Here is a 12,486-nt window from a genome sequence, read left to right on the forward strand (position 1 = left end):
GGTGCGATCGCTCGCGAGTACACAATGGACTTCGGCCGAAGGATTGTCCCGTTTGATCCCATCATCGCACAAGGACAATCCGATTCCAGATATGGATATAACGGCCAGGAACTGGATAGGACCAGCGTGGTACCCCACCCCACGCTCGAGAGCTTGTTGATCCGCTCCGGATCGCAGGCTGCTCACATGGGGATCTGGATTCGTACCAAGGGCTTCTGAGCTTTTTGGCCTGAATTCCAGATCCATGGACAAAACCATCCCCAATGACACAAAGACCCGAAACTTATGCGGAGGAAACAGCAAAGCGGGATACTGTGTCTCAAGGGGAAGAAGAATGACAGTAAAGAGAGATATAGCTATATATTGTCCAACAATTGGTTGGATTCTGATTTATGCATGTTGATAGATAGTCTTGCGTTCTTGTATCTTCTTTCAAATGACTTTTTACTTTGCAATCCTTTTAAACCACGTACAGCTGTAGATCTGAAGGGTATCCAAGTCGTAACCTCGTTTTCTCATAAACACCAACTGACTTTTTATAATGAACAAGACCGCACAAACATCTATTCCTCTGCAGCCTCCGTAACCGCACCCGAGAACTCAGCATTGAGAAACCGCACAAATGCATCTCCAATCTGATCCGCCGCCAATGAACCATGACCCCGCCCAACATACGATCTATGCAAGCTAATCCACTGCCTCCGCAGCCTCTGCAGCCGCGGCAACGCCAAAATCCCCCCAGCAGCAGCGAGCTCATCCGTCGTTCCCGCCATGGCAACATGAGCCGGAATAAGTATGGGAATAGTCTCGGGCACGTCAATGGCGATTGTATCTCTGCGACTGCTCTGCGCAAGAGCTACCTGCGCCGACGAGTATGTCTGCGTGAAATTGCGGATCGCAGTCACGACCGCCGACGTCCGCTTCTCCATTGCGTACATTGCGTTCGAGTCCGTTGCCGCTGCCTGCACGGTGGCTTGGTGCGGGATGATCCGGGCGCGTGTGGAGATTCCGCTGCGGCCGCCGCCTCGCGTGCCGGTTGCTGTGCTGGCGACGTCGGAGATGGTGGTGGATTTGAGGGCGTCGATTAGGCTTGCGGTGGGGGTTTCGGTGGGTGCTTCCGTCGAGGGGAGGACGACGCCGGTCAGGGCTTCGAAGATGTCTGATACCGGGGGTTCGGGGTCCGCCCAGGGGACTGTGAAGAGCGGCTTATCCCAGCGGCTGTGCGTGCTTGGTTCCTCGTAGCGGAAGATGAGGTTGTTGAGGAGTTCGGGTGGGTAGGCTTCCTCGTTGTCCTCGGTGGACTCTGAGTCGGGTGCGGGGGTATCTTGGGATTCGGAGGTCTGCGCATCCGATGTGTTGGGGTTTGTTTCCTTGGTGGCGTCTCGGCGTAATCGGGCGTCATTGTTGGCGACGCACTGGTCGACGGGTGTCCCGACGTGAACCTGGAACAGACTTGTCAGCCATTGAATGTCGCAATCTAATTTGTATGTTCCGATATCGTACCACGCAGCATGTCGTTTGCGCCGCTTTCGCCTCGCACCACAGCTGGTATCTCCATCCTTTGATATAATTCATTCCATCGAGGATGACAATGCTGTCCCGCTTGAGCACGCGTTTGGTTCGCGCGTAGGCGACGCCGCGTGCCTCCTTCTCGGTGCGGGCATGGTCGTAGACAATCCGTGGATGGGAGGAATCGTGTGAAGCGACCACGTGCACCTTGTATCGGGACTTCAAGGAGACCTGCGCGCCTGCTTCGGCTGCTGCGAATACTTCATCTTGGTGTTTCTCGATCAGAGATGCGAGTTGATTGGCACGGTAGGTGAGACCGGAGCACGGGTACCCCGTTAAAATAACGAGCTGAGTGTGTAGATGTTAGATTTGATTGTAGAATATATAAGGTTTGTCGACATACCGGCATCGTTGACTTGTGCGTTTGTTCAAACAACTTTTTTTTATCATTGCGGGGGTTGTGGCATGTGACCCGCATCTATATCCACGACCTTCCACCCTTGAAGAACTTGCATTTGCATTATCATGCAGAATATTATTGGCAGGCTATTGTAAATTGCAAATTTCTGAGCACTCTAGTACGGACACGATGCAAAGCTACATATACACCGAATTAGGCCGCGAGATGGCTTTCTCACTGAGAATCACCTGATTATTACATAAGCTCGAGGGCTTGCTCACTTACGGCGATGACCCCATGAACATGAAGCTTTTGGCGCAAATTTAGAGATGGTAAATATCTTCTAGAACATATCTCTATCCCAATGTATACAAATCTATCGAACTTTTGTCATGTAATCATGTCATCGTTCCAAAAAGGCCGAAGTATCAAACCAACGACTCAAACAGCTTTGGATGAATCCTCCAGTTGATCCTGCGCCCATCGGATCTCATATCCGAACACGGTTTTTCGGAGCCTTTCATCCTGTGAAGAGTCAGTACACGGTCATAATCCAAAGGAGAATCCTCAAAATGACTTACGCCAGGGTCTTTCTCAAAAAGCACCGTATCCATCACCTTCTCAAAGACCTTGGTGACAGTGAAACCGCTCGCCTCGGCCAACGGGAAGAATTGCTCAGTCTTGGGCAACAGCCAGGGCTGGTAGGGGGTGAAGATAACCAGAGCAACAGATTTCGGGTCCTTCTTCAAGGTCTGCTGCATAGTCTTGATCAGATTCGGGTGCTCGCGGTGGCTGTATACCACATCCGCCATGATCAAGACGTCAAACAACGACGGAGAGCCATCGGCAGCAGGAGGCAGATACGCTCGCAGCGGGCTCACATCGCTGCCCCATTTGTAGCCATCGACATGGAGGCGGGGCTTTCCGTCTTCCCTCGCGGGAATGGCACTGGCCGCCAACTCTGCGTTGTGCTTCATGTTTTGAACTAGATCTGGATCCGGGTAGTCGGTCAATACCACGGTGCGGGCGCCCTGAATGGCGCTCACGATGCTGGGAACGCCGGCCGCGGCACCGATTTCGAGGACATCCTTGTTTCGGATGAGATCCTCGGTGTGCTCCTCAATGTAATGGGAGCTGGTTCGTCCAGCGTTCCATAGCAGATTTCCCTGTCAAGGTCTGTAAGTAGGCACCTCAGCTGGTCGTGTCAATTGATATCATACATAGAGGGGGTGGCTGCCCACGAGACGGACGCGCACTTTCTGGCCTGATAGCATGGTGTGCTCGGCGAATGTGGGCGGCTCCTCTTCGGGATAGTACCCTTCCGGGTCCTGGAATAGGTTCCCCGAATCAAAGTCGTCGGCCATGGTAGTATATGGCTTAGTGCTTGGAGAGGAAAAAATATCAGTATCAGTTATCAATTTCTTATCGTAGACCTCGGTACGGAGTGTTGCCTCAGGCACTATCTGTATTCCAAGGTTTAGTGGGCTGATTACGGGGTCTCTCAGGCTCGGGATTCGATATTCGGGCCTTTTCATATGTGTATGTGCATTGTTCTTTGGATTGTCTGATGTTCTAACATACTCTACAACTCTAGAGAGAACTGTAGTAGTTACCCTGTTCCAATTAAACGTCACGTGTATATTCCCACGTGATGGTATCGTAATATTGTGTGGAGAAAAGCGTGGAGATACCGTCACAATACGGTACAATACCCCACCTCGGACAAATCTCGGGATTAAAGGAAAAACTGCAGTTGGCCTTCACAAGGTCATATGCACCCCTGAGGGATTCTGTGTAAATCTCTGTCTTGCAAGGTTTAGACAGCAAGTCTTTCTCTTCCATCACTTCTCTCTCTATCATTCGGCCATTCGTCCATCGTCTGCCTAGTGGAAATTGCCCCCGCCATCTAAATTCGTCTTAGCTTCCTGCAATTTGCATCCTCGAAGCGGCTTCAATTTCCTTGCCACTCTGCTCCCTTTTCCATTCTTAATCTCCCATCGCATCTTTGTCCATAGCAACAAACCCTCTCCCCGTTCTATCAATATACCCAAGTCCACGTTCAGTGCGGCCTATTCTTCCTGCACTTGCAAGATCGGACCGTTTTAGTCACGTCATGGACTCGACTATGCGAACAGTCTACAACCCTCAAGAAACTCAACCTACCTCAACACTCAACCATTCAACCGGCCAGTCCACCATGGCAGGCCAGTCTCAAAATCAAAATACCCTAGAAGTCGCATCGAATGCAACCAGGCAGATGTTTTCTTCATCCTCGCTCCAATCTGCCTGTTCCCCGCAAACCTCCGCCCCTCCCATGCAACCCTTGTCACAGGCATTCGGCAACACATCCAACTCGAGTACCCTGCCCATCGCCCCCGCAGCCAACACCCATGCATATGCAGCCCCCACTTCGGCGTCCACATCCGATGCCTACCCCCATCAGATACACGGTCTCGGGGGCCCAACTGCCACAGCGCCCTTCCTGCAGGATTTCAGTCTTGTCGCTGAGGCAGCCAAGCGCGCTCAGATGGGTATTGTCATGCGTGATCTTGAGAGCGTGACTCTGTGATTGAGGTTTATAGATAGGGCAGGACCCGAGTCGGAGATGGGGATGCCGTGCCGCACGTGCGTCTCCGAGCTGCATGGACTGGCTCCATGTTCTAGACACGTCGGGTTGGGATTATTATAGCGTATTATACGTGGATTTGGTTTATTTTGAATTTTTGCGGACGCCCCTTCTTGTTCAGAAGCTTGTTGCGTTCAAGTTTGCATTCCGTCGGATGCTTTGCAGGTTGATTCTGGTGTTGTTTTCAGACGGTGTTTCCTGGTGCTTCAATTTCTCATCTGGCTTATGGCCCCTATACCATCTCACGAGGCATGCAATATCATCTGTTCAAAAATACGTGCCATGGACATCAGGGATTAGGAGCGGAGGCGGAGACCTACAGAAGGTCTGCGTACACAAAAAGTGGTTCCACTATACACTATCTATGTATACCTCTTTCAGTCGACTTGATCTGCATATTACGTGCTTTTCCTAGGATTGTACCTCATTAGTCCATAAAAGGCACTTATAGCAGACGATATTCCTCCAATGCCGAAATGACATAACCCCCCAGTCGATCAGTGACGTAAGAATCTTTCCTTGAATCCGAACGAATCTAATCTACTAGATGCGGTATAAATCCCAGACGATCAGGTCCCACGGGATACCCTTTTGGGTTAACGGCCTTATTCCAGCGGAAGTTCTCCCCGCATTTTCCCCCGGACTTCGGGGCGGACCCGAGATCATTCCCCGGATCTCTTTGTAAACACATCCCTTGCATACATTCAAGACATACATAATTAATTCGAGACTAGTATATAAAGGATGAAGTTCCACTTCTACGTAGGCACGGTATGGAGATTCCATTCCTTTGATTCTTTATAGTTAGTTACGATATGACTACCGTCGCGCAGAAGAAAAAGCCCTACTTCGGGTTAACAGGGGGATGGCTGACCTTCTGGATTACGGTATGACTAGAGGTAACTGTAGTGTTTGATCGGAATCAATTTGACTTGTTTTGTCTTAGGTGGCATGCGCAACCGATATGACCTTGTTCGGTTACGACCAAGGAGTCTTCAGTGAGTGCTCTGGAGACTATGCAATCTTGAATTAACCTCTGATTTCAATACATGCGGCGTTGTGATCACACAGGATTTCCTTGAAGTCCACGACCTGGTCGGGCCTACGAAGACAACGATGCTATCCACGGTGACGGCGATATATGATATCGGGTGTTTCTTCGGGGCGCTTGTCGCATTCACTATTGGTGAGCATCTGGGCCGGAAGAAAGCTATCCTGCTGGGGACTACGATCATGGCAGTGGGAGGTATTCTTCAGGCGAGTTCGTTCAGTCTGGCGCAGATGTTCGTTGGCCGGATCGTGTTAGGGTAAGCCTTCTCTTCAAACCACTTTACTATCTTCTAACATCCCTTATAGTCTTGGAAACGGTAATAAGAACACCAGACTCAACCGAGATACAATATCCTAACGAGCATAGGAATAAACACCGCCACAGCCCCAATCTGGCAGACCGAAACCTCCCAAACGAAATGGCGCGGAAAGCTAGTAATCCTAGATATGATGATGAACATCGCCGGCTTCTGCCTCGTCAACTGGATCAACTACGGGCTATCATTTGCCGGCGGCTCCGTAGCCTGGCGATTCCCCCTCGCCTTCCAGTTCTTCTTCTTCTTCATTCTATGGGGTACAACGCCCTGGCTACCAGAGTCTCCTCGGTAAGCATACCCACAAATCCTTCATTGACAATCCCTAACAACAAACCCAAAGCTGGCTCCTCGCGCACGGCAAAGAAGAAGAAGCAATCTCAGTCCTCAGCTGCCTCGAAGCAAAACCCACCAACGACCCAGCCGTCATAACCCAACGCAACGAAATCGCCTTCAGCATCCAATACGAGCGACAGAACGCCATGCGCTGGCGCGACCTCCTCAAGAAAGACAAGAAAAACGACACCAAGACCCTGCGCCGACTCCTCCTCGGCGTGGGCTCCCAGTTCATGCAGCAGTTCGGCGGTATCAACATCATGTCGTATTACATGCCGACTGTACTGACGAAATCGGTTGGGCTGCCGGAGGAAATGGCGCGATTGTTGTCTGCTTGCAACGCCGTCTCGTATCTGATTTTCGCGGGGATCGCTGTGCTTTTGATTGAGCGGATGGGGCGTCGTGGGTTGATGCTGCTGTCGACTTTTGGGCAGTTCGTGTGCTTCCTTGTTATTACGGTTCTGCTGAGGTATTCTGAGACTAGTGAGGACGGGAGTGTGTATGGTAATGCCTCGGTCGCGTTTTTCTTTCTTTATTATGGCGCTTTCGGGATTGGGATGCTGGGCGTGCCTTGGTTGTATCCTACTGAGATTAACTCCCTGCCGATGCGGACGAAGGGGGCGGCGGCGGCTACTGCTACGGACTGGTAAGTATCTGGGTGGTGTGGTTACATCGTTGGCTGTGTTTTGACAAATATAGGATTACGAACTTCATCGTTGTGGAGATCACCCCGATCGGGATTCAGAATATTGGGTGGAAGTTTTGGATTGTCTGGATGGTGTCTAATGCTGTTTTCCTGCCTATCCTCTACTTCTTCTACCCGGAGACTGGTACGTTCAGAGCTATCGCATGTTATCCTCTTACTCACTGTTATTGTAGCCAACCGGAGTCTTGAGGATCTTGATGCCTATTACCGCACCAACCCATCGTTGATTGTGACTGGAGATCCGGATACCATTTGTCGAAAACGCCCGCAGAAATACATTGACCGTGAAGACGAGGAGTTCGAGAGAACGGCTGTTAGTAAGGGGGTTATGCCTGTCGAGACAGCAGAGCACGAGCACGTGGAATGGATCGAGGGAGAGGGGCAGTGAGTATTCGACAGTTGATGATAGGCATTGAGTAGTATAGTGGAGAGGATGTATGGAATAATAGCAGCTAGTTGTTTCAGAAATCAATGCACACCCAAAGGACACAGTATCGAAAGTAAATAGCGACGAACCCACCCCAGACGCAGCGATCTACTTACTCCTTAATTTTGATCCCAGTCTATTCCTGCATCCCTGTCCAACGCTAGTTGTCATTAGGGCCATTCTTCTTTTAGCCCCAAACGATAATGCAGGACCATTCCAAACCTAGCAGCCAATCTACCATGCATCGCCCAGGTCATTCTTCCCATCTTGGCATCGCATCGCATCTGCGGTATTCTCCACAGCCTGCAGAAAACCCGGGTACGTACGTTATGCGATGCGAGTGCGAGTTCGAGGCGTTTGTTTCAGATCCAGAGAGCGGTCGAATTTAAAATACGTCATCTCGGACTTTTTCCAGCCTTTATTTTTAGGCATTGACTAACGGGCTGACGTTAGCCTACCGACAATTGCTTAGCTTGGAGGGAAATGCATGGTGGCGCAATTAGCGTTATATTTATTGAACTCGAGGGCAAGGTTAGTTTTCAAGGGGTTCTGTATATGATACTCAGTATATTATTCTGATATGTCAAGGGGAGGGGGAAATGCGAATCGATATTCCAAATAGTCCAAAAATCAAAATCCCAAACACCGAGCTATGCGCAAAGTCAAGCAGAGGGAAGTAGAAACAACACATAACCTCAACACATGAACTAGCGATATTAATAAAATGAAAATGATCGCTGTCCACCGCAGAAATTGACGCAGAAAAAAAAAAAAAGAAACAAAAAGTGCAAAAACGAAGAATGAGTATACCGGAACACCCCTTGCGCATGTATGTATGAATAGCCGTGCAATGCACGACAGCTCGAGCGTCGACTCCATGATCACCGATGGGGACTGACAATGCTCTCTTTTGTGATGATCATATATGATAATTTCCGATTATTCGTACTGAGTCGAAGAACCGATCAGATCTGGCGAAGATATGCTAGCTTCCTTGGAACGGTTGAGCTTGTTCCGAGAAGAGAAGACCGAGAACCGGCGGGACAGCCGGCTCATTCTCCTAGTCGGCGAGGACCAGTTGTCGAAGGAGATGATGGACATTGGCCGCGACCGCGGGGGCCCGTGGGATGTCATCGGGCCCTCTGGGCGAGTCGGGGGAGCACTGAGACCGTGTCCGTCGTGGTTGATGGTTGAGTACCGCTTGAGCTTCTCCGAGGTTTGGTGAGCGTCTATCACGAGGTCTTCGCGGATGTCGTCTAGGACGTGCGAGACTCGACTGAGCAGTTTGGGGGATCCCCTGTGGATGGAGGGTTCTCGCTGCTCCAGGCCGTAGATTTGTACCGGGGTGGCGTCGGTTTCTTGGTCCATGGGGGACGAGTAGAAGCGAGGGTACTTCACAGTCATTGGGGTTCGGCGGGAGTTCAATGAAAAAGTGGATGTCGGCGGATGTTGGTATGGAGAGAGATGCGGCTCGGAGGAGACGCTGGAAGTATAGGAACTGTTTGTAGACGGTAACAACATGGCTGCAGAAGGCTGTGATGTTGCAGGAAGAGGGAAATAAGAGGAAGAGGGAAAATGCGAGCAAAAAGGGTATTCAGATGGAATTCTGAAAAAGACCGAAAGTGGATCAGAGAGACATCAACATTTTAGTTCGGTAACACTTAGATGACTTGTAATTTTTGTTTTGTTTTTATATTATTAGGCTGAATATGAGTTTTGAGTAAGTCTTGACTAGGTTTTAACTAGGCCGTGCCTAGGAGTAGTATTTTCTCATACAACTATATGAAGTATACTGTGTTGTATACTGTGTTGTATAAACAGTACAATAGGTTGTCCATCCATGTGGGAAAAAACCGCCGTGGGGTGATCAGATCATGTCTCAAAGATCTGGCAACACGTTGTCTTCGATCCCAATCTGACGCGGCTGACCAAAGCCACGATATTCGTAAGACTGTGTGCAACGGACATTCTTCAGGTCGTTGCGTGAAGTATCCCATTCCAACACGTCGCTCATACGCAACAAAAGCGAAAAATAGCGAGTTGCGACATTTCCCAAGGGGCAGAGCCAGTGCGTCCGCGGTTCCCACCGGGAACTGGGGATTGCGGGCTTGTGATTGGTCCGATCCCCGCTCAGGGATGGCGCCATGGTTCTATACTTTTTTATAGAAACGCTTGAACCTTGACGTGAGACACATCAGGCATCAGACATTGGGATAGGTCATTTACTGTTAGATATAGGGAAGGGTTGGGAAGAATAGTTACAATATATATTCTATAGGCATGTTATTCGGTTGTGAAAAGAAAAATACTTTCCCATTGAGTTTGCAGATCCACCGAGCTGAGGCACAGGAGAGAGAACCACAGCCACAAACGAGCCCACACGTTTGGGAGATGTGGGCGCACCGTATTCCGTGCTATTATTGCACTATATTATACTCCGTACAATACATCTAGTATATATTTTCCATTCTTTTCTACGCTATCAGGTAGTACATATTATCTACAATACTACACAATATTCCAAGGTTACAGGCTCTTCCCCGCACCGGAACTCGGGAGTCGGAAGTCTCAGCTGATTCATTTGCTACATGTCGATCATGTCTGTCATAACAGCTCGGATGAAAAATCCCCGGTTACATCACAAATCGAAGGTTGGGGTCTGTCGATCTCCAGTCAGCCAGGGGCGCGGGTCACACCGCTGAAAAATAACTTACCAAGGGGATGGCTGCAGCTGAGTTGCGGCTTCTGCGAGTATTTTCCCTCGAGCTCATTTCGAATCGTGTTCAGCAGCTGCAGGTAACTCTGCTGTGGCCACTGCTCTAGTGATTTTATAAACGCCCAACTCAATGCACCACGCGCCTGTCCGTCCTGGAATGTATCGGCCCTGTTTCGAGGTTAGTTTGGATTCTTATCTGCCTTAATTTTAATTTTAAAACGCCACCTACGAGGTCTGTGTGTCCTTGGACCCTGAAAACATCACAACGTCGGCTGGAGAGGTCTTGGTCGTGATGGTGCGCTCACGGGCCGATTCGCCGATGACTGCCTTTTTGATGAACCCGATGGCGGTGGAGGCGACGCCGGAGAAATCGCCCTGTCCATACGAAGTGAATGCACTGAACAAGTCCTGGGCGGCCTCCTTGGCCAGATTGGGCTCCTTGAGAACACCCTGCGTCGAGTAGACGTACGGCAGATCCAATGCAGTGCCCGAGTGGCATGAATCGAAGATCGCCGTCAATCGCACACCAGGCCGCAGTGGACGCACCATAATGGCATGCATGTCATCGTCCACAATGTGGCCAGCGACGCGGTAGTCCAGTGGGTAGATGACATCGTCGAATCCATCGTCCTCATCTCCGTCCAGATCGGGAGTACGACCTCCGTGGCCCGAGAAGTGGATGAACAATGAATCGTTAGGCTGGGCGTCCTTGACGAGCCACTGCATGGCGCGTATCATGTTCGCCTTGGTGGGGATGCTCATCGGATTCCGCTGGTCGTCGGTGAGAATGACCATGTCCTCACGCTTGTACCCGTACCTCCGAGTCAGGAAGTTGGACATGTTAGCGACATCGTTGATACAGCCTTTTAAGGCATTGGGCTGCCCTGCATAGTTGATTCCGATCAACAAAGCCCGGCGGCGACCGGTACAATCCGAGTACTGGAACCTGTAGTTTGAGGGAGCACCTCCACCGAATTGCTGAGAATTATGGGGTGGGGTTGGGGGCAGATTCGGAGAGTGTGGACGAGGATATCCTGTCAACGGTTAGTGATGCCGCCAAGGGTTCTTGGCATAGAAGTTTACCATTCTGCGGGGCACTCAGAGTGTGCTGGTGTGAGGGAGGACGAGGAGGTGGGGTGGGGCCGTATGGCGGGGATTGAGGAGGGTACTGGGGATACTGAGGATATTGAGGCTGAGGATACTGAGGCTGCGGATACTGAGGTTGAGATTGAGGATAAGCTGATGGGTAGGGGGAATGACCAGGACCCGAATAAGACGATTGGGGTCGATGACCGTAGGGCTGAGGAGGATACGGCCGAGGCGGAAGCTGCTGCCATTGGGGAGGTTGTTGATATCCTCCCCATGGGGGAGGCCCTTGTCCTCGAGGTGGACCCCTCGGTGGATAATTCATCTCTTCAAAGATGCGACCTATAATCTCCTGATGGAAGAGAGGAAAAGAAAGACGAAGAAGTTGAACAGTTTAAAAGCAATTCGGCTGGCCGGGTGGGTCACGCACACGCAGATGGGACCTTTCACTTTCCCATTGGGACAAGTGTTGGTGCCCCGGGCAATTCATGTACGGACTATACAAAGGACACTCCTTGGAGATTGGTAGATATGGGATCCACCGGTAGGGCTGCAGGTAAATGACTTTAATTCGCTTGGATGACTCCAGTAATGGCCCTCCTCGCTAGTAATGCGTACCATGCGTTGTAATCTAATATGTAATCATGAAACAAAGCTTGTGCACAAGCCTCAGGCTGTAAGTTAGGCAGCGACTTTTCGGCCATCATGTGACTATGCATGTCGTCACCTGATTCCGACATCAATAAGAAACCTTAGGAGTAGAAGTAGTTGGAAGTAGTAAGAGATATGGGGTAGAGGCCCAAGAATAGACCGGGGCAACTTAGCATGCATAATGCGTACGTGAGACTAGTTTTGCCCCCAAGTGGCTTGCGAGAGACGTCTTCAATGGGGCGCTGTACAATTACATAACTAGATGATGCAGAATGCGCCAAGTTACAGTACCTTGAAACACTTACGGAGTATACGGAGTCCATCCATGGATATTACCAGGGCGCTTTATTCACGGGGGTCACATGTACCGGAGATCCGATAGGACCAAGGACTGAAGATTCTTGGCTACCTGCGAGCCCCACCTAACCCGTGTTACGAGAGATCCGGCACATGTTTAGTCCTAATGGAGACGGATGAGCCGCATTCTTTCGGAGATGTTAGTCGTAATCCGAAAACAAAAACAGAGCCTCAAGGATCCGATCCCCTGCCAAATTACGTGCTCCGTGATCCGGGGATGTCTGCTTTTGCTTTCTTACTGTAAAAGCCATGGCGATAAGTTTTTCGAGGAAGGCTCCAAGGTTACAATTGGTTTGTCAATCCATTTT

The 12,486-nt window shown here is 50.3% G+C and overlaps 8 protein-coding genes across 8 annotated transcripts; 3 read left to right on the plus strand and 5 right to left on the minus strand.

The window, feature by feature from the left end:
* Positions 1 to 24: 24 nt before the first annotated feature.
* Positions 25 to 219, plus strand: N7518_007151 (uncharacterized protein; the record flags this gene model as incomplete). The annotated part of the gene is made up of 1 exon (XM_057188078.1): positions 25 to 219. One exon carries the CDS (start codon positions 25 to 27, stop codon positions 217 to 219), a length of 195 nt encoding a protein of 64 aa, XP_057039781.1.
* Positions 220 to 563: 344 nt separating this feature from the next.
* On the minus strand, positions 564 to 1,918 carry N7518_007152 (putative RNA polymerase II Elongator complex associated protein Kti12; the record flags this gene model as incomplete). The annotated part of the gene is made up of 3 exons (XM_057188079.1): positions 564 to 1,442; positions 1,504 to 1,857; positions 1,913 to 1,918. The coding sequence occupies 3 exons, from the start codon at positions 1,916 to 1,918 to the stop codon at positions 564 to 566; spliced, it is 1,239 nt and encodes a 412-aa protein (XP_057039782.1).
* Positions 1,919 to 2,350: 432 nt separating this feature from the next.
* efm7 (putative nicotinamide N-methyltransferase Nnt1) lies at positions 2,351 to 3,273 on the minus strand (the record flags this gene model as incomplete). The annotated part of the gene is made up of 3 exons (XM_057188080.1): positions 2,351 to 2,434; positions 2,491 to 3,075; positions 3,130 to 3,273. 3 exons carry the CDS (start codon positions 3,271 to 3,273, stop codon positions 2,351 to 2,353), a joined length of 813 nt encoding a protein of 270 aa, XP_057039783.1.
* A 749-nt stretch (positions 3,274 to 4,022) lies between these two features.
* On the plus strand, positions 4,023 to 4,478 carry N7518_007154 (uncharacterized protein; the record flags this gene model as incomplete). The annotated part of the gene is made up of 1 exon (XM_057188081.1): positions 4,023 to 4,478. The coding sequence occupies one exon, from the start codon at positions 4,023 to 4,025 to the stop codon at positions 4,476 to 4,478; it is 456 nt and encodes a 151-aa protein (XP_057039784.1).
* Positions 4,479 to 5,350: 872 nt separating this feature from the next.
* N7518_007155 (uncharacterized protein) lies at positions 5,351 to 7,329 on the plus strand (the record flags this gene model as incomplete). Its single annotated transcript, XM_057188082.1, has 8 exons — positions 5,351 to 5,422; positions 5,482 to 5,533; positions 5,620 to 5,842; positions 5,892 to 5,902; positions 5,953 to 6,190; positions 6,243 to 6,881; positions 6,935 to 7,065; positions 7,115 to 7,329. 8 exons carry the CDS (start codon positions 5,351 to 5,353, stop codon positions 7,327 to 7,329), a joined length of 1,581 nt encoding a protein of 526 aa, XP_057039785.1.
* A 978-nt stretch (positions 7,330 to 8,307) lies between these two features.
* On the minus strand, positions 8,308 to 8,772 carry N7518_007156 (uncharacterized protein; the record flags this gene model as incomplete). The annotated part of the gene is made up of 1 exon (XM_057188083.1): positions 8,308 to 8,772. One exon carries the CDS (start codon positions 8,770 to 8,772, stop codon positions 8,308 to 8,310), a length of 465 nt encoding a protein of 154 aa, XP_057039786.1.
* A 475-nt stretch (positions 8,773 to 9,247) lies between these two features.
* Positions 9,248 to 9,514, minus strand: N7518_007157 (uncharacterized protein; the record flags this gene model as incomplete). The annotated part of the gene is made up of 1 exon (XM_057188084.1): positions 9,248 to 9,514. The coding sequence occupies one exon, from the start codon at positions 9,512 to 9,514 to the stop codon at positions 9,248 to 9,250; it is 267 nt and encodes an 88-aa protein (XP_057039787.1).
* Positions 9,515 to 10,001: 487 nt separating this feature from the next.
* Positions 10,002 to 11,495, minus strand: N7518_007158 (caspase family protein; the record flags this gene model as incomplete). Its single annotated transcript, XM_057188085.1, has 4 exons — positions 10,002 to 10,027; positions 10,083 to 10,252; positions 10,314 to 11,118; positions 11,168 to 11,495. The coding sequence occupies 4 exons, from the start codon at positions 11,493 to 11,495 to the stop codon at positions 10,002 to 10,004; spliced, it is 1,329 nt and encodes a 442-aa protein (XP_057039788.1).
* Positions 11,496 to 12,486: the final 991 nt, after the last annotated feature.

The sequence above is a fragment of the Penicillium psychrosexuale genome (genome assembly GCF_028828465.1).
Source record: "Penicillium psychrosexuale strain IBT 29551 chromosome Unknown utg000004l, whole genome shotgun sequence".
Lineage (NCBI taxonomy): Eukaryota > Fungi > Ascomycota > Eurotiomycetes > Eurotiales > Aspergillaceae > Penicillium > Penicillium psychrosexuale.